General features: G+C 44.1%; 1 protein-coding gene across 31 annotated transcripts in view; it reads left to right on the top strand.

The window, feature by feature from the left end:
- Positions 1-2722: 2722 nt before the first annotated feature.
- Positions 2723-24157, top strand: part of MITF (melanocyte inducing transcription factor) — a 226937-nt gene continuing 205502 nt past the window's right edge. For 13 of the 31 annotated variants that reach the window (XM_067043664.1, XM_067043646.1, XM_059077853.2 and 10 more), the window contains exon 1: positions 2832-3707. In XM_067043664.1, the coding sequence (XP_066899765.1) occupies positions 3604-3707 (104 nt within the window). In that variant the 5' untranslated portion in view covers positions 2832-3603. Of the gene's footprint in view, positions 3708-4201; positions 4248-19406; positions 19464-24157 lie in introns of all 31 variants that reach the window. The other 18 variants (XM_067043647.1, XM_059077856.2, XM_067043638.1 and 15 more) reach the window with 7 other exon arrangements.

Below are 24157 nucleotides of genomic sequence, written 5' to 3'. Positions count from 1 at the left end.
TTCTTCTGCAATTTTTTGGAAGAGTTCGAGAAGGATGGGTGTTGTTTCTTTGAGTGTTTGACGGAATTCACCTGTGAAGCCATCTGGTTCTGTTTGTTGGAAGATTTTTAATCACAGTTTCAATTTCAGTGCTTGTGATCGGTCTTTGCATATTTTCTGTTTCTTCCTGGATCAGTCTTGGAAGGTTATACCTTTCTAAGAATTTGTCCATTTCTTCCAGGTTGTCCATTTTATTGGCAAAGAGTTGCTTGTAGTAGTCTCTTACGATGCTTTGTATTTCTGCAGTGTCCGTTGTAACTTTTCCTTTTTCGTTTCTCATTTTCTTGATTTGAGTCCTCTCCCTCTTTTTCTTGATGAGTCTGGCTAAAGGTTTATCAACTTTGTTTATCTTCTCAAAGAACCAGCTTTTAGTTGTATTGATCTTTGCTATAGTTTTCTTTGTTTCTACTTCATTTATTTCTGCTCTGATCTTTATGATTTCTTTCCCCTTGCTGGATTTTTAAGTGCTCCAATGACAAACGTGTAAAAAAAGTAAAGTATTACATACATATAGGTCATATTATTAATGACAATAATTATAATCTCTAGCCATTGCCTTGGTGCTTTTAACAGGCATGGTCCTTGGTTGAAATGTATGGAGCTATTGATCTTTATCACCTTTTTAAAAGAAGAGGCATCTACTCCTAGGGTTTAATTCACTAATGAAGAGGGATTAGAGGGGTCATCTGCCAGGGGCCATCCCCAACTTTTTGTTACATGAATTAATGGTATGGAAGTCCACGGAAAACTGTCCATTAAATGGAGTAAAAGATTTTTAAGGTAATTACTCAAAGCTCTTTTCGTTGCAAGTGACAGAAGCGTAAACCAAAATGGTTCCACCAAAAAGAAAAAAAATTTTTGGTTCATATATCTGAAAAGTCCAAGGACATCTGGCTTCAGGTATGGTTGGAACAGGGAGCTGAAACAATGTTATTGTTGTTTTCTATTTCTCAGTTTTGCTTGTTTCTGCTTCTCTTTGATTGTTGATCTTGTCTCATTCTCTCTCGTTTTTGATCAGCTTCCCTTTGGGGCCATAAGTAATAAGCTGTAGCTTTCCTTCCATCCAGCACTGTGCTTCCAAGAATCAGACAGTCTTCCCCAGTTGCCCTAGAAGAAGAGTGCCAAGGAGGACTTCTAGTCATGTTAGGGTACCATGTCCATCCCTAAAGGAATCACCATGGCTAGGAAAATGGACTCACTGGTGGCTCAGGACTAGTCACATATCCATTCCCACTGGGTAGCGATGGCATTGTCATCAGTAACCCTACTATAGGTAATGGAAGAGTAGGACGAACCAAGAGTAGGATGAGATCAGAAGAAAAGGTGTAGGGGAAAAAGTAACAGCGTCTCTGTGTACCTCCAGGCAAGATTACTTAGTTGGAGCTATGTTCAGGTGTGTTAGCTTTTCTGACAGTTTTTTCCCCTGTGGGTTTGGTCCCTTAGGTCTAGCAGGTCACTATTGGATATAATGACAAAATGGACTGTTTCATTATAGTTCTAAAGAGGTTATAAACTACAGTTCTAACTGAAGTCCTTGATAGCCTTTAAAGGTCAGCAGAAAAAAATATGACAAGAATCTTGTTTTCATCTACATTTTCTGGGGAGAGGGTCCATAGCTTTCCTTACATTAAAAGGCTTCTGGTGAACCAAAAGATTAAGAACACTCCAGTGTTTCTCAACGTGGGTACCAATGATATTTGGACAAGACAGTTTGTCATTGTGCAAGATGTATGGCATCTCTGGCCCATACCCCTTAAATGCCTGTAATACCCCAAACTTATTATGATAATCAACCCCTTCTCTACCACATTCCAACCACTTACAGTTGAGGAACAAGATGAGACTAGGAGTCTAGACTCAATGTTTCCTGCATGTTTTACATTTCCTCTCCCTTCTGGCAGAGAATAACACTTTTAAAAAAAACTTTTAACATCAAATTTCTAGCAGTCTCTCATGGAATATGGGATCCCATATTCATGAGCACAAAAAGCTTATTTTTCTTAGGAAGGTTCAGGTCCTGTAATATTTTAATGGTATGGACCTAATGTGCACATAAAAATGCCTCATGTGAGGCAAACTAGCAAACAGCCAACTCCTGGGAGGTGCCCATCATTAGTCTAGCCTCTTTAGAGTTTTCTCGCAGGGTGATCGTTTAATTTATTAGTTTTGAAAGGACAAACTCACAGATGAAGTGTTAGTCTGAAAGGAATATCTTCAAGATCTAATAAATAAAACTGACCATTGAGCAGCATTTTTATAGATTACAAATCACTCTCTTGCATTTGACCTTGCAACAGCTTCAAAAAACAAGTTTGCCAATCTCCTCCTTTACAGATGAAGAAATCGAGGCTTCTAGGAATCAAGTGACAAGCTGACGATTACACAGCACTTTAGAGAAGGACTGGGGATTTCAACTGTGGGTCTTAGAACTTTAAAAGCCACCCCCTAACTCTCTACTTCCTCCCTGATGCCTCAAAACACTTTTAAAAGTAGGAAAACACCCTACTGGAAGTAATCAGAGGGAAAGACTGGAAGTTCAAACGAGCCATAACAGAGCCTGTTAATCTGTTACCTAAATGAGTGCCGGGAAGGTGGGGGTGGGGGTGGGGGGTTGACGCTTGTACATTTCACGCGCCCCACAACTGCACGTCTGAAATGTCAGGACAATCTCATTTGAACTCCCAGCCAACTGAGAAATCAAAAGCAGACAGTGACGACGCTGTTTTGTAACTTCGTGCGTTTTAAAATTAACCGCACCTTTCAAGTACCGCTTTAGATTAGAAGTGGCTAATTGGATAAAGGGGAGAGTCATCCAGATGGATGAACAGTATTGTAAAAGCCCAGATTGAGTTAGTTACGGGAAAGGAACGCACAAGAACACTTTCTACAGTACTGTTTTACTTACAAAGTGAAGGAAAGTTCCTCCACTCAGTGCCAAACCGAGGACAAGTTGATTTGTCGCAACAGCGCTGGGAAGCATGTAGCCTGATAGAAAGTCTTCTTATTTTAAGGGAGGCTTGAAGGCTGAAACTTTTCAGTGTCAAAACCCTTTTTTAAAAAAAATAAGGACTTGGCGTGCCCTCGCGAATGTGTGAGATGGGAGGAGGAGTGATGGTAGGAGAGCAGGGCTGAGTTCGTTCTTATTAATATTAAATAGCCACGTCTGTACCGTTGAAGCAAGTGGCGAGAGAGGAGGGACAGGAGCTGCTGACATTGACAATGAATCCAAACAGGAGTTGCACTAGCGGTGTCTACCACGTTGCCTCTGCCCTCGCTTGGCCTTCTGGGAATTGTAGTTTTCGGGACAGCGGCTTTCCTGGCAAGCCGGGAGTGCCCCGCCCGGCCGGGACTACAGATCCCAGGCGGCGCCGGGCAGCCGCCCCTCCCGCCCGGGTGCGAGTGTAAACTCCGGGCGCCTGGGTTGGCGGCCGCGCGCGGGCCAGCGGGCTGAGCTCTGCACTGCGCGGGGGCGCACCGCTCGGGGGACCCAGGCCCCGCCACCTCCCCTCCGCCCCCAGGCTCGGTTCTCACTTTGGAGCAGTGGGAGGACGTGAAGCGGGAGCCATGCAGTCGGAATCGGGGATCGTGCCGGATTTCGAAGTCGGGGAGGAGTTTCACGAAGAGCCCAAAACCTATTACGAACTCAAGAGTCAACCCCTGAAGAGCAGGTGAGTGGTGACAGCTGGAGGGAGGCGCGGCCGGCGGCTAGGGAACTCCGCGCCTCCCACCCTGGGGCGAGGAAAGCCGCTCGCCGGGGCTCTGGGACAAGGACCCCGTGCCCTTGCCCCGGGGCAGAGGGCGAACTAATCCCCGCAGTTGGGGGCCGTGACCGCTGGGCCGGTGCGCCAACGGGGTTCTCCGCCCAGGCGCACTTTGGGGGCGCGGCGGGCAGCCCGGGACCGGCCGCGGGGACGAGGGGACCCTCGGTTGGGGATACCAGCTGCTGAGAGCTGTTGGGGGCTGGGGAGTGCCGCGGCGCGGAGGTGGGGGAGGAGGAGCGCCGGGCCCGGACGCTGTTCGGATGGGAAGGAGGAAAAAGAGTTTCGAGTGAACCCTTTTCCTGAAGATCCCAGCGGGCTGAGCACTTGGAGAGGGAGAGCTTGGGGTGGATCGAGCGCGATGTTAGAGGGAAGCAATTAGCTCCTGTGTTGTTGCCTCTTAGGAGTCCGACCACCTCTCTGGGAAAACCCGCCCCAGGCGGCCTTCAGGTGAGGTTTCCCAAGGCCCGCCCCTCACCTTCCCGGTCGCTGCACCCCAGCGGGGGAGGGGCGGGGGGTGGCGAGCAGCGGTGGGGTGGGGGCGGCGGTGGGGGGGGCGTGTCTCCTCGTCCAGCTTGAACTCCTGGGCTATAGGGTCCCGTTCAAATTCAGGCCTTCCCTGGAGGGGAAGAAGCTTTCAGATGGAGGGTTTGGGGAGTGTCCCCTGTTGGGCAGCGACAAGTGTTTAATTCTCTGGGGATTTAAAAAACTTTTGGGGAGAGGAATGAAGACGTCTGCTGCTCTGGCGCCCCACCACCCCTAGTGCCCACTTCCTATGCTGGCTCCATTCCCACTCGTCCGTCGGAACGGGTTGGGTGTCTTCTTTTCTCTCTGCCCTGTGGCTACTCAGGACATTTACAATGTTTACTAAGAGGGAGATGATCATTTGAGGCCGTGAGTAGAGAGGGTTTAGTTCCACCTCTCTCAGTTGTGAGGTAAGATGAGGCTGTAACTGGAAGGTTCTGCAGTGCTTCTGCACCCTTCTCAGACCTTCCTTCCCACCCCTCTCAGTGGGTAGGGCCTGGGTGAAGGGCCCTGGCTGGCAGAGGGGAGGAGGGTCCAGAAATCAGGGTGAATGAAGAGAGACAGCTGAATCAGGAGGGAGGTGGTGTGATCTTAGCTGCTGGGGCACATGGGTCTGGTACTTGATCCAGTGGAAAGTGTAGCCAGGTTTGCTTCCTTCAGGGCTGTGTGAGAGTCTGAATCCACTTCGGGGAAGAAAATGTGGGAACAGCGCACCCACTGACCAGGTGGCTGAAGCAGCCTCTTGGCAGATGCTTAACAGAGATTGGAAGGAAACCTCCTGTGCAGTTAGTTGCCTAAAACCAGCCTTTAGTTGATGGTTTCGCTTCATAATGGCTGTTCTGTGTGTGAGCCTAGATTGTGTGCATTGGGGGTTGGGGGTGTGGAGTAATAGTGTGTAAAGGGTATTGTTGGCTATGCTCATTGGGGCTTTATCTGCATTCGGCTGAAGGGACCAGTGTTTTACCGAGCAGTCTCTGCTTTTGCTTCTATAAGCAAATGCTTACATGGCCAGAATGAGGTTGTGTGTGTGTGTGTGTGTGTGTGTGTGTGTGTGTGGTCCTGAAAGAAATAACCGGACTGTTTGGAACGTTTTGATCGTAGCTGATAAATAATATAAATGAGTTTGAGAGAGTGAGGAAAATACCATCTGGAAAAACCCAAATGAATGTCATGAAACTCACGTTGGAGGATTTGGGGCCTGTTCTTTTTCAGAGACGGCAAAAAAAAAAAAAAAGAAAAAAAAAGACTTGCAAGGGTTGAACGTCCTCAGGAGCTAGCTTGCACGTGTAAGGAAAAATTCGGTGATGTGGGAAGCTCTGGCTTCACACGTTGAAGCTGGAAACAGGTGCGGGACAGAACTGGTGTGCAGAGGAAGGCTAAATTAAAAACGCTGTAAAACTTGTCTGTGGAGCAGACACATGGTCTTTGAAATAAACCAGTGAAATAAAATCTGTGAATAAATATATGGGGTTGGCAAAATTTCCATATAGTACTGTTTTCCACAGTTGTCTAATGTACTGTCATCAACATCTGTTGTATGACTCTACAAGGGCTGCACGTTCAAGGCCTCCTCATGGCTTTTTGTCATTAAGTCTTTGCCGGGGCACCTCCCTTCTTTTAATTTTGCTTGGAAAAAGTTGAAATTGGAAGGTGAAGACGACTGCAACTATTTTGTCTCTCAGTTTTATTTTCTGGATTGTCTCTTGGAGTTGAAAATATGTCTAGAATCTGCCCACTTGTCACCAACTCCTCTGCCTCCACTTTGGTTCAAACTGCCATCCGCCCTCACCTGGGTGACTGTCTCTCTTTTTTTTTCTGCGGTACACGGGCCTCTCACTGTCGTGGCCTCCCCCATCGCGGAGCACAGGCTCCGGATGCGCAGGCTCAGCGGCCATGGCTCACGGGCCCAGCCCCTCCACGGCATGTGGGATCTTCCCGGACCGGGGCACGAACCCCTGTCCCCTGCATTGGCAGGCGGACTCTCAACCACTGCGCCACCAGGGAAGCCCTTGGTGACAGTCTCTTACCTGGTCTCCTGCCTTCATCCTTACCCGCTTTCAGTGTTTTTTTCACACAGGAGCCAAAATGTTCCTGTTAAAACTGATGTTCAACCTAGGGGTGATTTACCCCTCAGGGGTCATTTGGCAATGTCTGGCGACATTTTTGGTTGCCACAATGGATGGGGGTTGTTACTGGCCTCTAGTAAGTAGAGGCCAGAGATGCTGCTAAACGTTCTCCAGTACACAGGACAGCCCCACAATGAAGAATTATCTGACCCCCAAATTGTCACTGCTGTGGTTGAGAAACCCCGTGTTAAAATGTGTTACATCATGTCATTCTCTCCTCAGAACCCTCAAAACACTCCAGTAGCTCCTAATATCAGTAAAACTCGAGACCCTTAAAATGGTACCAGGCAGATTGTATGGGAAAGCTTCCTGTCTGCTCTCACTGTATCTCTTGCTGCCACTCTCCTGGCTCCCTCCGCTCCAGCCAGTGTCCTCACCATTCCCGGAATACTCCAGATCCTTCCACCTCTGGGCCTTTGTATGTTGCGCTTGCTGCCCCCTCTTTCTCTCTTTGTCCAGAGAGCAATGGCATTCGTTCCTTCCCCAACCAACTTCACATCTTCCTTTAAATGTCATTCCCACCAAGCCTACTTGACCACGCTGTATGCAGTGGCTCTCCCTCCAAACTCTCAGTCTTCCTCGCCCTGCTCTGTTTTTTTCCATAGTACTTACATTATAACCTAGTCTATACTTTTCTAATGTGGTCCAAGGGGGCAGGGATTTCTGTCTCTTCCTTGTTTACTGTGGTGTCCCCAGAACCTAGAATAGAGTTTCTCAACCTCAGTGCTGTTGACATTTTGGACTGGATAGCTCTATGATGTGGGGCTGTCCTGGGCATGGCAGGATATTTAACAGCATCCTAGGCCTCCACCTGCTAGAGGCCAGTAGCTCCCCTCCCTCAGCTGTGACAACCAAATTCGTCTCCAGACACCACCAATGTCCACAGGGGACAGACTCACCCGTGTTGCAGGTTGACTGGCCTAGGACAATGCCTGGCACAACAGTGTTTTGTCGTTTGAATATGTGTTGCTTTCTCCCTTTGCATCCCACTCAGGATGGGGTGTTTGGTTCTGGTTTCTTTTAAAATAGGTATCCACCAGGGTCTGTCCAAAGAGGAGTTTTATATTCTTCATTTGGACTAAGCTCAGATGTGCAGGTGTTTGATGAGGAGAGACAGTTTCATTCCTAACCCAGACCTCCTGGCCTTTAGCAGTGTGAAGCTGATGGATTTAGATGATGGGAACCCCGTTTTGTTCACAGTGACTGGCAAAGCTGTGTCGTATGGTGGAAGACACACACTATGAGAAAAGGATCTCATGAAGAACTGTTTGCAGTTTGGTTCCTCCCCAAAGGTTTTTGAAACGTTTGTGTGTTCTCCTGGGAATGAGCCCTGAATGATGGGTGGCAGAGGAAGCGTGCAGAATATGAGGGCGTGAACCCAGAATTCACACGTCGGCACAGGCGGGTCACGGTCAGATGTGGAACTGTTGAATGGGCTCCTAGCAGGGAAGGGACTCCGTAGGGCTTTGGGTCCCGAAAAAAAAAAACACATTAAAAAATATGGTAGCATCTTTCAGGTTCATGGTTGTTTTGTTTCGTTTACGTGGTGCTAAAGTCTGTGATTTTGTAGCTGCTAATGCCCTTTTCCTGGGCAGGCTTCAGAATTGGCTTAATCTAATTCCACTTTCTCCTCTACTCAGAGTTTTAATAATGGGTTAGATAATGGTTATTTAACTTCCCACAAATAAGAAATGGGAACGAAAGTGAGTATTAGGTTTCTAATGGCAGGAGGAGATACAGCAGTGGTTCCCAAATGCTGATTCAAAGAGGTGTGTGTGAAGCTGTCACAGATCTGTGTTGAAATGACAAAGAAAAAGACTGTTGTGTCACATGCATGCTCACACACACGTATTTCTGTGTAAGGCTACTGTCATTTCTTGGACTTACGCTGAGATTTTTCCCTCCTGTCTTCCTACTAAACATACCCTTTCGTTTATGAAATGATGATCCATTCTTGGCAAGACAAAACTGTCCATCTTTTATTGATTTCTGAAAGTTTTCTTGATTTTTTTTTTAAGAGTTTTTTTTTTTTTTTTTTTTTTTTTTTTGCGGTATGCGGGCCTCTCACTGTTGTGGCCTCTCCCGTTGCGGAGCACAGGCTCCGGACGCACAGGCTCAGCGGCCATGGCTCACGGGCTTAGTTGCTCCGCGGCATGTGGGATCTTCCCGGACCGGGGCACGAACCCGTGTCCCTTGCATCGGCAGGCGGATTCTCAACCACTGCGCCACCAGGGAAGCCCTTGATTTTTTTTTTAATCTGTCCAATCTGCAGGGAACTACTTTGCATGGAGATTAAGAGCATTGTTCTGGCATTTCTGTCTGTCCCTAACAAGCTGGGTGACCTTGGGGAGGCTGGGTGACCTTTAACCTCAGTTTCCTCATCTGGCAAGTGGGGGGCCTGCCTCCTAGGGGTCTTAAGGACATTAACTGTGATATTGGCTATGGAAAAGTATTAGCATGGTGCTGGGCACATGGTAAGTGCTCGGTAAATGTTAGCAGATGTTCTTGTTGTTATTTCTTTATTACTTAGCAGAGAGTCCTGACCTTCCAGAAAGTGTTCGTGTTTGGTTGACTCTGGCTTTCTTCTCTAAGGCCAGTGTTTTTATGCAATAAAATTACCCCAAGTTTGGTAAAACCCTTTTTGCTTTCCTTCTAATGAGGTGCTGCAGATAAATCTTTCGCATTTTATATGATCTGGTCCTGAACAGTTTCTTTATGCTGGTTTAAAAAACAGCAGTTATGGTGTCAGCACATACATACAAATTCATACTCAACATATATCTATTGAGTACATGCAAATTAATACCAATAAACCCAACTAACATTAACTGAGGCCACACTGTGTGCCAGCCTCCGTTCTAAGGGTTTTTATGTGTGTTAACTTAATCTTGCAAAACCCACATAAAATGATCATAATAAATGGGGAAAATAGTGTTAATTATCATTTTGAAAACAGGTAAAACTTAATGCAGTGCTTACTACATGCCAGGAATGATTCTGAATATTTTACTTCTATTAACGCAGTTAATTCTCACTTCAGCCTTTGGTGTATGTATTTTTATTATTCTCATTTTACAGAGAAGGAAACTAAGGCATAGCAAGTAGATGGGCCTGGATCTGGCTCTGGGCCCTTCCTCTCACACGCTAGTCAGGGCTGCCATGTGCAAGGCGCGGGGCCCGCCCACGGGGAATCATGCTGCACCTTCTCCCAAATGTGCCCCAGTGGGGTGAGGGAAAGAGAACACGGAGATCCAGCCAAACACACAGCATGGAGTGTGATCACCGTGGGCCGTGGGCATCAGCAATGGGAATTTAATAGAGGGAGGGAAATTGAGGCTCAGTTTTGTCAGTGAATAAGGGTAATTCCATTTGGCCTTGAAGGTCGAGCAATACTCAAGTATATTTCTTTATAACATTAAATAAAATGTCAGATGCCTTGGAAGGCATAAGCTTAAAACAGACTTTTAGCATTTCTGTTTGCCTTTTATATTTCTAACCAGAACCCCGGCTCTTCCTTGTGGTCTTCGGGCAGCTGGGGTGCCAGAGACTGGATGCATGTGGACAGGTTCAGAAGTAGCTGTGCTTAAGTGCTGTGCCCGTGGCTTTGCCACTTAACTCCCGTGTCTGTGTTCAAGACAAGACGCTTAGCCTCTTGGAGTCTCGATTTCTTTACCTGTAAAGTGGGATCGATACAACCATCCTGTTAGAGTTGGTGAAGTTTTAAAAGTGAGAAAACACATGTAAAAGTGCTTTGCAGGGTGCCTAGCACATGTTAGTAAGTAATATCAGTTCCTTCTCTTCTACTTTACCGTGATTGCAATTTTCCCCCTCCTCATAACAACAATAAAGCATGTACAGAATTACGTATCTGAAGCAAAATACACAAGATTGGGGTGCCTTAACCTGGCAGATGTCCGGCTCTTATTATATGCAAATTGCTTGTGTGGTATGATTAGATGGAAAACTTGATTAGAGTGGAATTCTAAGTGTTGGTTTCGTGTGTTATTGGAGATTTCCTTTTCCTGAGTGCTGCTATTTATAGAATTATTTAAGTGTACGTATGTGTATGTCTTTTAAATTCCCTTTTGAGTTCTGCAGGGCAGTTTGCACAGGCTGATGTTTATATCTGCTCCAGTTGTGCAAGAAGTGGAAAATATCCTTTTTTTAGAACAGGTCACATGTGCTTACTGTCAGGAATAGGACCTCAGTGTAAAAAAATGTATCTTGGGACAAATCAAAGTTACTAAATTTCTGCTTCCAACTGCTTTGTTTCAGAACTGGCAGTATTAGGATAAATAATAGGGGAAACAAAAACTCTGGCTAAATGTTTTTTGTCATTTTTCAAGGACAGTAAGCAAGAGTTTCATTTGTTTTGTGTGTGTGTTTTAAGTATAAAACGTACTTTGCTGTTAGGTCTGTCTCATCAAACTAAATTATAAAAATATGTTTGACTCATCTCCAAATATGCATTATTTGAAGAAAATAGTCCAGAAGGCGGGTCAAAGATAGTTAATGTAATCACCACAGGCTTTTGATATTGTAGAGACAAATGTGAAGTTTAGAAGGAGGATTTTGTGAGTCTGGTGAACACTGTGTACTGGAGGGCAAGGAATTAAAGCAAGCCATGAAGTCTGCATCTTTCCTGAGGCAGCTGAGGGCTGAGGGTGAGAGGACCTGCAGGCAGGTCTGGTATCTCTGTTGAAACTCCCACACCTCTTTCTGTTCCTGAGGACTTGGGGAGGAGGACCGGGCTCCTCATTTCTCTAGGATGGGCCTTAAACATGGCTTCCTTCTTTCTTTGCCGCGTCTTTCCTTCCGTGACCTTTCTTGCACATCGTGAAGAATAAAGACGTACACCTTTGGAGTGTTTACACCGAAGTTGAACCAGGGCAGGCTGAGAGGGAGGCAGCGCTTTGGGGAGTGGTGATACTGGTGAGAGAAAGACACTCAAAGATATAAATGGGGGGCTTCCCTGGTGGCGCAGTGGTTGAGAGTCCGCCTGCCGGTGCAGGGGACACGGGTTCGTGCCCCGGTCCGGGAAGATCCCACGTGCCGCGGAGGGGCTGGGCCCGTGAGCCATGGCCGCTGAGCCTGCGCGTCCGGAGCCTGTGCTGCGCAACAGGAGAGGCCACAACAGTGAGAGGCCCGCAAAAAAAAAAAAAAAAAAAAAAAAAAAAAAAGATATAAATGGTACCTCAGAGTCGTGAGCCCCTGTTGTCTTCCCTAAGTCATTTGTAAAACGTCCCTCAGTCACTTTCAGCAAAGGCAGTATCACTTTGGGGTCAGAAGGACCTGGATTTGTTTGTTTTTCTTCTCTTCCTTCCCTTCCTCCTTTCTCTCCCTCCTTACAACACTTACTTATTAAGTGCTTATCGTGTGACAGCTTTTCGCCAGCTGTAGGGAATCAAAAGTAGAACCAGACAGACTAGGTTCCTGCTAGTATGGTGCTCCTGTCTTGGAGGTGGGGGCATAGCTAATAATGAACTAAATAGATGAACAAGATAAGTTTTGGTGCTATGAAAACTAAATAGAATGTTATTGATAGAGTGTGACCGGGAAAGAAGGGGCTTAATTGGGTGGGTCTTTAGGAATGACCTCATGGAGGAAGTGATTTTGAGGCACTGAATGTCTGAGTTAAACGTGCAGATCTTGGTGCCGTCACTCATTAGCTGTGTGACTTCGGACAAGTTCGCCAACCTCTCTGAACCCGAGTTCCCTCCTCTGTAAAATGGAGCGGTAGCTACCTTGCAAGGGTGCTGTGAAGGTGAAAGGTAATGCGTGTAAAGAGTTAACAGTAGGCTTGACCTCATAGTTGCTCAGGAAGACACATAGGACTGGTTTAAGTTAATTTTAAGGTAATATATGAATAGTAGAAGAAGAAATGCAGACATTAATCTTCCCCATAAGTGCTTATAACTTGGTCTTAAGTGTTTTCCTAATGTCAAGTGAGTCAGAGATGTATACTTGTCTTCATAAATCTACCCCTGGACTAAACGTGGAGATGGGTCTTGTTATCTTGTTATCCTTTCTTTCCTCCAGGATCATCTTACTCGAATTGCCCCTTTGCTCATCTCACTGTTGCTGCATTGAGATCATTCAAGTCTGAGCATACTTCCCTTATGTTTAGTTTAGGAATGATTTTTGGCTGCATTTTGAATTACTTTTTGGCACAAAGGAGAGGTCCAAGTCATCTAGGATTAAACAGTAAACCCTGAGATGGATTTCACCAAAGACACACACCACAAACAAATGACCCATGTAGAACTCCTGACTCCTAGTCCTGTGTTTCAGCCCCTAGATCACAGCCCTCTATCTACACTGATGTGAAAATGTCAGCGTTGGTGCAGAAAGGAAAAGAAGCCTCTTCTCCCACACACCGCTTCGACCTTTCATTAACCTTGACATCCACAGGCAATGGTGTGTTTTTAATTCGACCCTTTATGAAAGAAATCTTCAAAGCATTCGAATTTCAGTAGCTGTGTTCTTTGATTGAAATGCCCACGGAGTGGTAACTTTCAAAAGGAAAAAATCCTGGGTCGTGTGGGAACAAATATTTTAAATCCAAACCTAGTGAGTTGTAGGTTTAGGGAAGGCACCGGTCGAATCCTCTTTCTATAGAAAATTGTGGGTTATTGAGCAATTTCAGGAAGGCATCTGTGGCCTGGGCCCTCCCCACCCCCGCCCCAGAGTGGGATAACTTGCTGACTCATTCACACACATTCGCCTATTTTCCCACGTGGTCAAGGGCAGATGGGAAAGGTGGTTGTCCCCACTGGTGGGAGCATGTGTAGCTGTTGTTTGTAGGATAGGTTTTCCTTCTGGGAAGCTTAACTTGCTTCCCTGGGAAGAAGATTTGAGGCAGAGAAGATTTATTTAGCTCGATGGTTAAGGTTGTATGTGAGCTTAGGATAAAATAGACAGACAGGAATGCTGTATTTACTTAGGTACCTTTATTGTTACATGTTCCTAAATATTAACTGGTTCTAAAAAGCATGTCTTTCAAAACATACATTTTATTTTTATAACCGGTGATTTGAAACTTGGTGTAGGGAAGAGCACACAGAAATCCTAAAGATGATTTTCCTGTTTAATTTGGAATCTAGTACAATCCCCCTATAGTCTACCTGGGCACCTCAGTGAGATGTGGCCACCTTGTTCCTCTTGCGTGAGTCTGTCCCAAACAGCTGGAGGTAGTATTTCACAGACACACCAATATTGTAACAGTCCCTTCTCCATCAAAAGGACTGGGTATATTTTTGTTCTCTTTTTTTTGCATTTGAAGTTTTTCACCAGTGATGAAAAGGTATTATTTCAGGGTCAGCTTTGCTCTGTGGTATTACTAAGCCCGCATAATCACACCACCTAAATTTAGAATATTGGCACCTCAGCCAATAGAACACTTTGCAACAAATTTATAATACTTGGGGCAGAGAATGACTATGAATAAACATTAAAACAGTACTGGCCAGTTAGGGTCCTTTACTTTCAAGGGAAAAGGGATGACATCAATTATACATTCTTGAAAACTCTATTTATTTTTCAAGGTAGAGTTTACAGTAGCTTATGTAAAACAGTCTCTAAAAATATAAGCAACTGGCACTATTCCTGGTGACATTCCAAATAAAAGTTGGCCCGTTTGCTGCAAAGAAGTGTGCTTGGAGAGTAACTTGGAGAGATTGGCCACTGGCTTGTGGTGTACTGACAATCATTGGGTAGGCTTTTTGGAATCACATCTTGCATCACCTTGGCATGGTCATAAATCCACTGGTCTGTATGTAGATAAACACTAATCGTGTCTTATCTACTTAAAAGCTAGATGTATAAATGTTAAACGATGGGGCCTTGGAATGCAATTCTAATGATAACTGCTTGTGTGTGGATGCTTTAAATCCTTGTTGATTCAGAAATGAATGAGAGAGGGGATTTGACGGTACTTGCTTGGTCATAGTATCATAGTCACTAAGATGCATGCTTTAATGGTAGGGGGCTGAGTGGCAAGCGCAATTAATTGGGATTTGTTTCTGGGCTCAGCGATGCACAGGTCACTCTGCTGGCTTGGGGTATCCCTCTCCCTCACTCTTGGGTTCATATACCTGACATCCTTCTAATCATATCTCACTGGCAGCCAGCTTCCCTTTCCTTATGCATTTCCCCTAGTGGACAGTAGAGGAAATGTATTTTGCCGGCCTGTAGTCACTTTTCCAAATTCTTATAACAACCCCTTCCCACATGCTTAGCCCACGTGCTTGCGTGTCATGGCTTTGGGGTGGAGAATTTGCCACAGACTTGGCCACTCTTCTGTATCACAGGGATTGCTTTCAGGGAGTGACACGTTGACTAATGTCACACATCCCAGGGATTTGCTTGGGTGCTAACAGAAAGAGAGTCTCCCTTTATTTCCGTTGATCTTGACCTTGGGCAGGTGTTGTGCTCAAGAATGAAGCCTTATCTCGGAGGCAGAAAAAAACAAAGTCTTTGTATTGGGTTAATGTCAGTTGCTATAACAAGGTGGCAGGCGATAGTCACATAGGTAGTAGGTCCTGGTTGGCAGACAGCCTTCCTCCGTATGACAAATCAAGAACCCAGGTTCCTTCTATCTTCTGGTTCTGCCATTGCCTAGAACCCTGGCATCTTTTGTGTCTGGTGGTGGAAAGGAAGAGGAGAAGGCACAGCTAAGGTCCCCAAGTGACAGGCATCACTTTTGCTCACATTCTTTTGGCAAGGACCAGGTTCATACCGAGATCTGGATGCAGGGGTGGGAGCTGGGGAATAGACACCCCAGCTGGGCATCAACACCACTGTCCTAGAAAAGAGGACACCCTTCTGATGGATAGCTCACCGTCATTGCCGTGGTCCTCGTAGTAGGGTTTGGCTTCTGGATCACGTTGTGCCTATCTTTGGTTAGGTTTATCCTTAGAATTTTCTGTTATTTTATCAATAAATTATTTTTCTGAGTAAATACAGTTCATTTGGATTTTCTGCCACCTGAGTGGGGGCTGCCCGAGCTGTTCCGTTCTCAGAATCCCACCTCTACGCAGTGCTTCCTATTCCAAGTTCATGGATTAAATCACTGCCCCATTTCCCAACAGCAACAATACATCCGTCACTACCACCACCACCTCAGAGCAATGGTTTTCAAAATGTGGCCCACAGACCAGCAGCTTCAGCGTCACCTAAAAACTTGTTTGAAGTGCACGTTCTCGGACCCTACTCCAATGCCTCCTGAATCGGAAACTGTTGGTGGGGAGTCCCAGCAGTCCGTGTCTTTTAGCAAAAGCCCTTCAGGAGATGCTGGTACACACTCAGGTTTGCAGACTGCTTCCCTAATGCTTTTACCGTAAATCCTTTGTCTCCACATTAAATTGTTCCTGTTTTGGAATGAAAAATATCCTGGATTGGAGTACATTTCGTAAAAAATGGCATGTTGCTTGTTATGGTCAGGCTAGAGATGATCATTGATAATAATCACCCACTGATTTAAAAAAAAAAAAAAAAAAAAAGGAAAATCCCCTCCAGAAAGCTAGCTATCAGATTTAGGTTAATGAAACCAGGTAGGTTGCTTGGTTGTCCAGATGTGATCTCTAAGAGACTTGGAGTTAAGCTAGCTGTACTGCCATAAGGAGCCCTGGCCCAGATCTTGGAGGGTTGTAGTTTAATGGAGACTCAACAAAGTGTGAAACTTGAAGCACACTGCAGTCACTTGACTGAATGATTTGGTGGAGAAACGGGGTAATGGTGGTTATGAGTGTGCCCACATGACCAAATTGTTTTTCACAAAACTTCTGCTGAATAAAATTTGAAATACGACTGTCAGCCTGTTTTCCCGTCTTAATGAATTCCAGACAGTTCGTAGAGTGTGGGAGCTTCCAAAACAGAGGGGCGGGGTGACTGCGACCAGGCAGCCTCTGTTTTGTCACATGTTAGGGTGTCCTGACATAACAGACCGTCCCCCTCATCCTGAATCTCACCAGGCCATCCTCATTTCAGGTGGAGAGGGAAGGGCAGGGTCACTGTTGTATCAGACAAGTAGGACCTGTACGGCAGTTCTGGACTCCTTACTTACGAGCAAATCCAGCCTACTCTTATTTTTCATCCACTAAAACCCAAGCATTTTTATTTTTATTTTTTTCCTTTTGCTGCATGCTGACCTTCTCCAGACAGAAAGCCCTGATGCTTTTTGGCAAAGAATCTGTTCTTATTGTAAACTGGTTAAGAGCTCTAACTGGTCTAAGAAGTCTAGAGTTCTGGGTTTAACCTTCAGAGAGAAGGATTTTTAGCTTAAATTTCTATTTGAGTACTTAACTAGCTTTTCTCTCTTTGGGCAAGTTATTCTTGTAGCCTCTATTTCAACAGAAGACTAAGTGGGGTGAGTAGATAATAGTATGATCTAAGTTGTAGTTAATTGTGTGGATTAAAAGAAATACTTGAGGGCTTCCCTGGTGGCGCAGTGGTTGAGAGTCCGCCTGCCGATGCAGGGGACACGGGTTCGTGCCCCGGTCCGGGAAGATCCCACATGCCGCGGAGAGGCTGGGCCCGTGAGCCATGGCCGCTGAGCCTGCGCGTCCGGAGCCTGTGCTCCGTGACGGGAGAGGCCACAGCAGTGAGAGGCCTGCGTACCGCAAAAAAAAAAAAAAAAAAAAAAAAAAAGAACATGTGGTAACTGAAATTAAAAACACAACAGTGGGGCTTCCCTGGTGGCGCAGTGGTTGAGAGTCCACCTGCCGATTCAGGGGACGCGGGTTCGTGCCCCGGTCCGGGAGGATCCCACATGCCGCGGAGTGGCTGGGCCCGTGAGCCATGGCCGCTGAGCCTGCGCGTCCGGAACCTGTGCTCCGCAACGGGAGAGGCCCACGTACAGCAAAAAAGAAAGAAATACTTGCGTAAAATCCTCAGGCCGAAGCCTTGGCTCTTGTGCTCATAACCGGGCCCTCATTGTGGTTCCATCTTTGCCCACAGCACCAACAAGCTTTTTTTACTTGAAATGACTTTTTAGTTTTAGGCACTGTCATTAAGAGAAAACGACTCAGTCAGCAGGAAACCAGGGTCCATAGAAGAGAAGGGAAGTAGGGCCAGATCATCCCTCGGTTGGATGATCAACATCAGGACCTTTGGGAGTGGATGCAGATCAGATAGTGGTGAACTTTGGGATGCCCAGCAGGGAGGTATTTAAAGACAGCACATGCTATTTACAGGTAAGGCGTTACTTTTGTTGCCAGAACAGTCCTTGTCTTTATCAACATGTTTCCTCTCATCGTCATGATAGACTATAGCTAGGTGGAGGGATAAATAATAAGATGCACTAATTGGGGTTTCACAACACCGTGCAGGGTAGAAGCCGAGCTCCACGGCTGTGTCCATACAGTCATCTGTCATTCCTAACTGTCACATTTAAACTTGGCCTGTAGTGTATTCCTGCTTTGTCTTTTCACATTTCACAAGACAGCCTCATTACACAGTTATCTCTATCCAGTATAAGCCATAATACCCTGTGTTCTTGAATCTAAAAATCTTTATATCTTTCACTCTTCTAGGATTTTTCCCTCCTAGAGTAGCACTGCGTAGCGAGGCTAGGTACCCACACCAACACGATAGCTTGCTTTTCTTTTCTTTTTTCCAGCTTTATTGAGGTATGACTGACAGATAAGAACTGTGTATATTTCATGTGTATAACTGGATGCTTTGGTATACATATACATTGTGAAATGATCACCGCAATCAGATGACCTGCTTTGCTTGAGCCTCACAAAATTTCTCCCCCAAACCTGTGGCTAAACCGATCCCTGGAAAGCAGAAAGGGGGATTAGCTTGAAGAGCCACCATCTTTCTTAGAAGGAAAATTCCCATTATCTTGCACGCAAAAGTGGATGTCATCATCAGTTACAGCTTAAGACGCGTTACCTGGGTAACGAGGGTCCCTGCCTCATTGGCTGGCTGGGAAGATTCAGTAAGGTAATGAGAGTACTACCTGTAGTAAGGGCGTAGTAGATGCTGCTGCCCCAATGACCGCTTCACCTGCTGCTGTACCTGCATTACTGCTGCTCTCTACCTGCTCCTGTACCCAAGGGCTACTCCTGGTGTCATTGCCGTTAGAATTCAGGGGTTTACATAAGAATGAAAGAAGTGGTTCATCTGTGTAGGTGCTGCTGACTCTACCATTGTATTGTCACTGTTAAGTACATATAGTCATTTCTCACAGCCAACCATATAGTCAGTTCTCACATGTTTGGGATTTATGCAGTGAGTTTTCAAACCTTGGACTTGGCTGTCACCCAGCATTCTTCTGGACCACTTCCTCCAGCTCTCAGCTGTTGTGTGCAGAGGGATGAGAACTAGTTTGATTACCAATTAATGGGAGACATTTTCTACCAGAAACCTTACATATATTCATACAAGCATATACAGGATTCTCAAAACAGTATTTTTCAGAGTATCTTCAGCGTTGCTGTGGTATTGTCCTGACTATTTGATATTTGGTTCTTGGCTAAACAGTTCCTTTCCTGAGTTTTATAACAAAACAGGGAAAATGACAGTTTCCCTCTTTCCATGTAATTGAAACACCCCTGCCTCCTCCACACCCCCCTAACCACCACCACCCCGCCCCCGCCACACACACAGAGGTGAAAGACGCGTAGAGGTAGATGCTTCAGGGTGAGATCCAGTGTGCTTGAGGAGCTCAGGAGCACAGGACAGAGTGAAGCCTGAGAAGGATGGTCATTCAGAAGACTGACCATCCTTCTCAGTCTTCACACCACCCAGTGTGATGGGTTTCTGAGCTCTGTGTTTTTGTGAGAGAAGAGGATCAATCAGCTGTGCAGGCTGGAGTTAGAATGAAGGTACCCGTAGCTCAGGGAAGAGGAAATGGACAAGGCAGTTTGGGGAGTTTTCAGAGTAGAGTTATTTCTCGGATGTCTCGAGAGGTGGATGTGAAGAGATCTAACTCTCCCTCTTATTTTTTCAGAGTCATGGTTTGGGAACTATTTGGAAGACCCTTCGGTAAATTTTCCTTGCCTATGAGGTAAAATGATATTCAGTAAATATTTATTGAGTCTACTGTGGAGTCAGGAGATAATGGTGAACAAAAAGGGTCAACCGTGAACTGCCATTGCTTTTGGCAGATGGGTTGGCTGCCAAGGGCTGGCACGGAACCCAGATCAGGTCATCAAGGGCTAGAGGAGCTCTTTCTGGGGGAAGAAAAGAGCCCACTTGGTTGTCACATCAGTTACCCTGTGAAAGAAATACATTTAAGTGATTGATTTATTTCGTAAATACGAGTAGTATGTTATCTAATCCAATACATCCAAAATAATTCCAAGTCAAAATGTAATCAATATAAAAATTATTATTATTTTTATGGAGGTGTAATTGACTTATAACATTATATTAGTTTCAAGTACACAATGTAGTGATTCAATATTTGTATACTGTATATTTATATATTGTCATGTATATCGGGAGATGATCACCACAATAAATCTAGTTAATATCTGTCACCATACATAGTTACAAAATTTTTTCTTCTTGTGATGAGAACTTTTTAAAGATCTATTCTCTTGGCACCTTTCAAATATGCAATACAGGATTTTTTGTTTTCTTCTGATTTTTATTTAAAAAATTATTTTTTAAAAATTGAAGTATAGGTGATTTACAGTATTATATTAGTTTCAGGTGTATAGTATTGTGATTCAGTATTTCTACAGATTATATTCCATTAAAAGTTATTGCAAGATAATGGCTATAATTCCCTGTGCTATGCAGTATATCCTTGTTGCTTACTGCAATACACTATTATTAACTATAGTCACCATGCTGATTACATTCTCATGACTTATTTATCTTATAACTGGAATTTTGTATCATTTGAGTGCCTTCAGTCTTTTGCCCACCCCCAATCCCTGCCTCTAGCAATCACCATTCTGTTTTCTGTATCTATGAATCTATGAGCTCCTTTTTTTTAGATTCCACATATAAGTGAGATCATATATAGTATAAGAGATCATGTATAGTATAAGGGAGAATATATTTTAAAGTGATAGTCACTGAATACAGACTTTAGCTCTTACCTTGTTTGAAGCCTTATTTAAAAAATAATGTGTATTTAAAGAAATCAAGCATCTTTTACTTATATCGGGTTGGCCAAAAAATTCCATAACGTCTTACGGAAAAACCCGAACGCACTTTTTGGCCAGCCCAATACATAGTTTGATAGGTAATATTTATTCGATTGTCTGTCATTCCTCACTTGAAAGAGGCCCTCCGAGAACAGGGAAGTTGTTAGTTCCCTGGGCATCTCTAGGATCCAGTATAGTGAGTGTCTATATATATTTCTTGAATAAAGAGTGACCAGAATGAATGAAGTGTTTCTGGTGTGCCAGAAGGGATCAGTAACTTTGGGGAATTCTCTTAAACTCTATCAGGAAAATGTGTATGAAAATATCTTGACCTTTTTTCTTACTAACTGTGGACCCTTGTACAGGTTTTTTGAACCTCAGTTTTCTCACCTAAAATATGAGGGTAATAGTATTTTCTTCTTGGAATAGCTGTGAAGATGATAGAAGACCACGTGCACATGCCTGGTAAATATAAAATGCTCAATACAGTAGGTTAGTAGGGGCACTAATTGTTGTTACTACTATTGGTGCTAGGAGATGAAATAAACATACAGTCAATTTCTGTTGTTTGTGGTAGTAGCCCTGTTCTATGATGTCACAATGAACATTTAATTTAGAACAGGGTTAGGTTCCTGCAAGCCTGTGGTCACAGCGTATTTGTCACCCAATTGATATGTAACCTTGTTTTATGTGTGTTTCTGTTTAAAGACACTTTATTTAATAATTACTGACTCATTAGCATTGAACTCATGGCCAGCAGCACTGTAAGTCATGTTTGAGGGAGCTTATCTGGCACTTGGACTTTTCTCTGTAAGGCACCTCACAGCCCTCTCATGCTCAGCAACACTAGACTGCACTTCAGCACTAGGTAGGCTTGGAGGTCGTCAGCAAAGTCACCAACAAAAAAATACAAAAATGCAAAAAGCATAGCACTAAATGGACCCCCCCCCCCCACAGGACACTTGTTTACCGTGTGAAAACTGAAACAAGGAGACAGAGTATCGCCTTGTTTGACCTCAGTTGGGAATGCATGTTGTGGGTGGCTCAGATTTCTCACTTCTCTGTCCACAAATGATTGTAAAAATGCTGCGTATAATAATTGGGGGGTTACAGATAAATTTTAGTGATAGGTAAATTTGAAAATAGGGAATCCACGAATAATGAGGGTTGACGGTATTCAAAATTATTTTCTTGTGCCTGTCTTTGTGGCAGTTCTTTGAGCTAAAAAATATGCTCACTGGGGAAAACATTTTTAAACACTGTCTGCGTCAATATTGTTGTGGACTATACATGAAGCCACAATAATCAAGCTTTTCCAGATACCCAGTCTTCTCTTTTTGCGAGTTTATTTGCCAATAAAAATGACCCATCAAAAAAAAAAAAAAAAAAAAAGGCCCATCACTTCCAGATCTTTACAGTGGAATGGGGCTGTTCAGATATGTTACTCTTTATTTTGGCATAATTTCTACTGTTCTTTAGAAGGTGGGGAGTGAGAATGGGGACCTGGGCAAAGAGCACAGAGAAATTGTGGGGATCATTGCTGAAGAATCCAGCAGTAAAATAGCTTAGAAATTCTGCCGCAGGCAGTTTTTGAAGTAACCAGGCTCTGCTTCCTCATGGCCTAGAAGATAAAGGTGATGTTTTTGACTTCTCAGTGTATTGAAAATTAGCATATTATAATTATAAGCCTAGTCATTATTGTAAACATTAACTGAGTACTTGTTTAGAGTGCTTGGAATTCTTTTAGGAAGGAAGGAGGAAAAGAATTGTTTTCAGTAGGTCCAGTAGTTTTGAGTGACATAGCAGATACATCACACAATTTAATAACAACAAAGAAACACAAACAACAACAATAACAGCAGCACCTAGCATTTCAGACTCCTTACTACAGGCTGTGTCTTGTGTTAGTGCTTTAATTTCTTCTGCATTTTGGAAACCGAAACCTACTGGGGTTATTTAAAGTGATGAAAATTATAGAACATTGGAGTAAAAGTATTGAAAGTTGCATCTTTTTCTGCCTTGCATCTGTACCTTTTGCATTTTCATAACGTATCCTTGTGTGTTATAAAAGGAATGGCTTCTTCATTTGAAGCAACATGGATGGACCCTAGAGACTGTCATACTGAGTGATGTAAGTCAGACAGAGAAAGGAGAAATATTGTATGATATCGCTTATATGCGGAATCTAAAAAGAAATGATACAAATGAACGTATTTACAAAACAGAAACTGACTCATAGACTTAGAGAACAAACTTATGGTTACCAGTGGGGAATGGTAGACAGAAGGGATAGTTATGGAGTTTGGGATTGACATGTACACACTATTATATTTAAAAAGGATAACCAACAAAGACCAACTATATAGCATGGGAAACTCTGCTTAATGTTATGTGGCAGCCTGGATGGGAGGGGAGTCTGGGGGAGAATGGATACCTGTATATGTATGGCTGAGTCGCTTTGCTGTGCACCTGAAACTGTGCACCTTAAACATAGTTAATCGGCTATACTCCAATATAAAGTAAAAAGTTAAAAAAATAAAAAGAATGGCTTCTTTACTTTGTATGTGTATGTATATATGCGCGCGTGTGTGTGTGTGTGTGTGTGTGTGTGTGTGTGTGTGTGTGTCTGTCCATCTGTCTTACTCCTGGGATAAGGAGGGTACCTATGTAATTTTTTTTTTTTTCAGATTTTTCCTGTGTTAGAAAAGTCAAGAAGCTAAAACAGCAGGAATGAATAACTCAGATCTGGTTGAATTACAAACATATTAAGACACGTACTAGGTACATTTTAAATGCTTTGTATATTTAATTCTGTGAGGTAGGTAGGATCCCATTTGAAAAGAAACTGAGGCTGTGCCATCATAAGTCACTTGCCTAAGGTCATTCAAATAAGGGTGGAACCAAGACTTAAACTGGAGGACTGTCTAACTTCAAAGCTTACCCTCTTATCTGCCCTACTGAAGTGGTTACTGTATATATTGGGGCACAGAGTGGGGAGGCAGGATAGGAAGAGATCAGGGGTAACAGCTCATGTTGATTTTGGAATAGAAAGAGGACTAGGTGTCTGATGAAGTAAAGGGAGACTCTGGGTACGGTTGAACGTCTTAATCCAAGATAAGCAGATCTATTAAAGGTGCTCACAGAGTGCTTGGCTGAATAGTTGTTTGTTTTCAAAGCTGTTTCTGATGATTTAAAGGAGGTAGGCTGTGAAGGCTTCAAGAAAGGTAGCAAAAGATGGGACGGTGGATGCTTGATCATTCACAAGTGTGTGGTATTAAGTTATAGATTTTCCTCATTCCTCATTAAAGATCTTTGAATGGCCCTAGTTGGTGACATCAAGAAGTCTTGTCTACATACCCATCCTTGTGGGCTACCGTTGAACCCGTAGCTCCTAACATCTTGATGTTTTCCATTCATCTGTCTATTTTCCCCCTCTAACCTGAGTTGTTAATTGCTTTTCCTATATGTCTTTATGAAGTCGTAGCCAGGCTATTTCATTCTGGACTGTTTATCTTTGAATGCCAGAGGTCTTGAAACATCATAATGTTGTGTACTGAACATAACTTCTGCCTTGACATGTGGGCATTAAGAACATTAGTCA

This window comes from Kogia breviceps, chromosome 10 (genome assembly GCF_026419965.1).
Source record: "Kogia breviceps isolate mKogBre1 chromosome 10, mKogBre1 haplotype 1, whole genome shotgun sequence".
NCBI classification, from domain to species: Eukaryota; Metazoa; Chordata; class Mammalia; order Artiodactyla; family Physeteridae; genus Kogia; species Kogia breviceps.
This window is presented reverse-complemented; position numbering and strand designations above follow the sequence as displayed.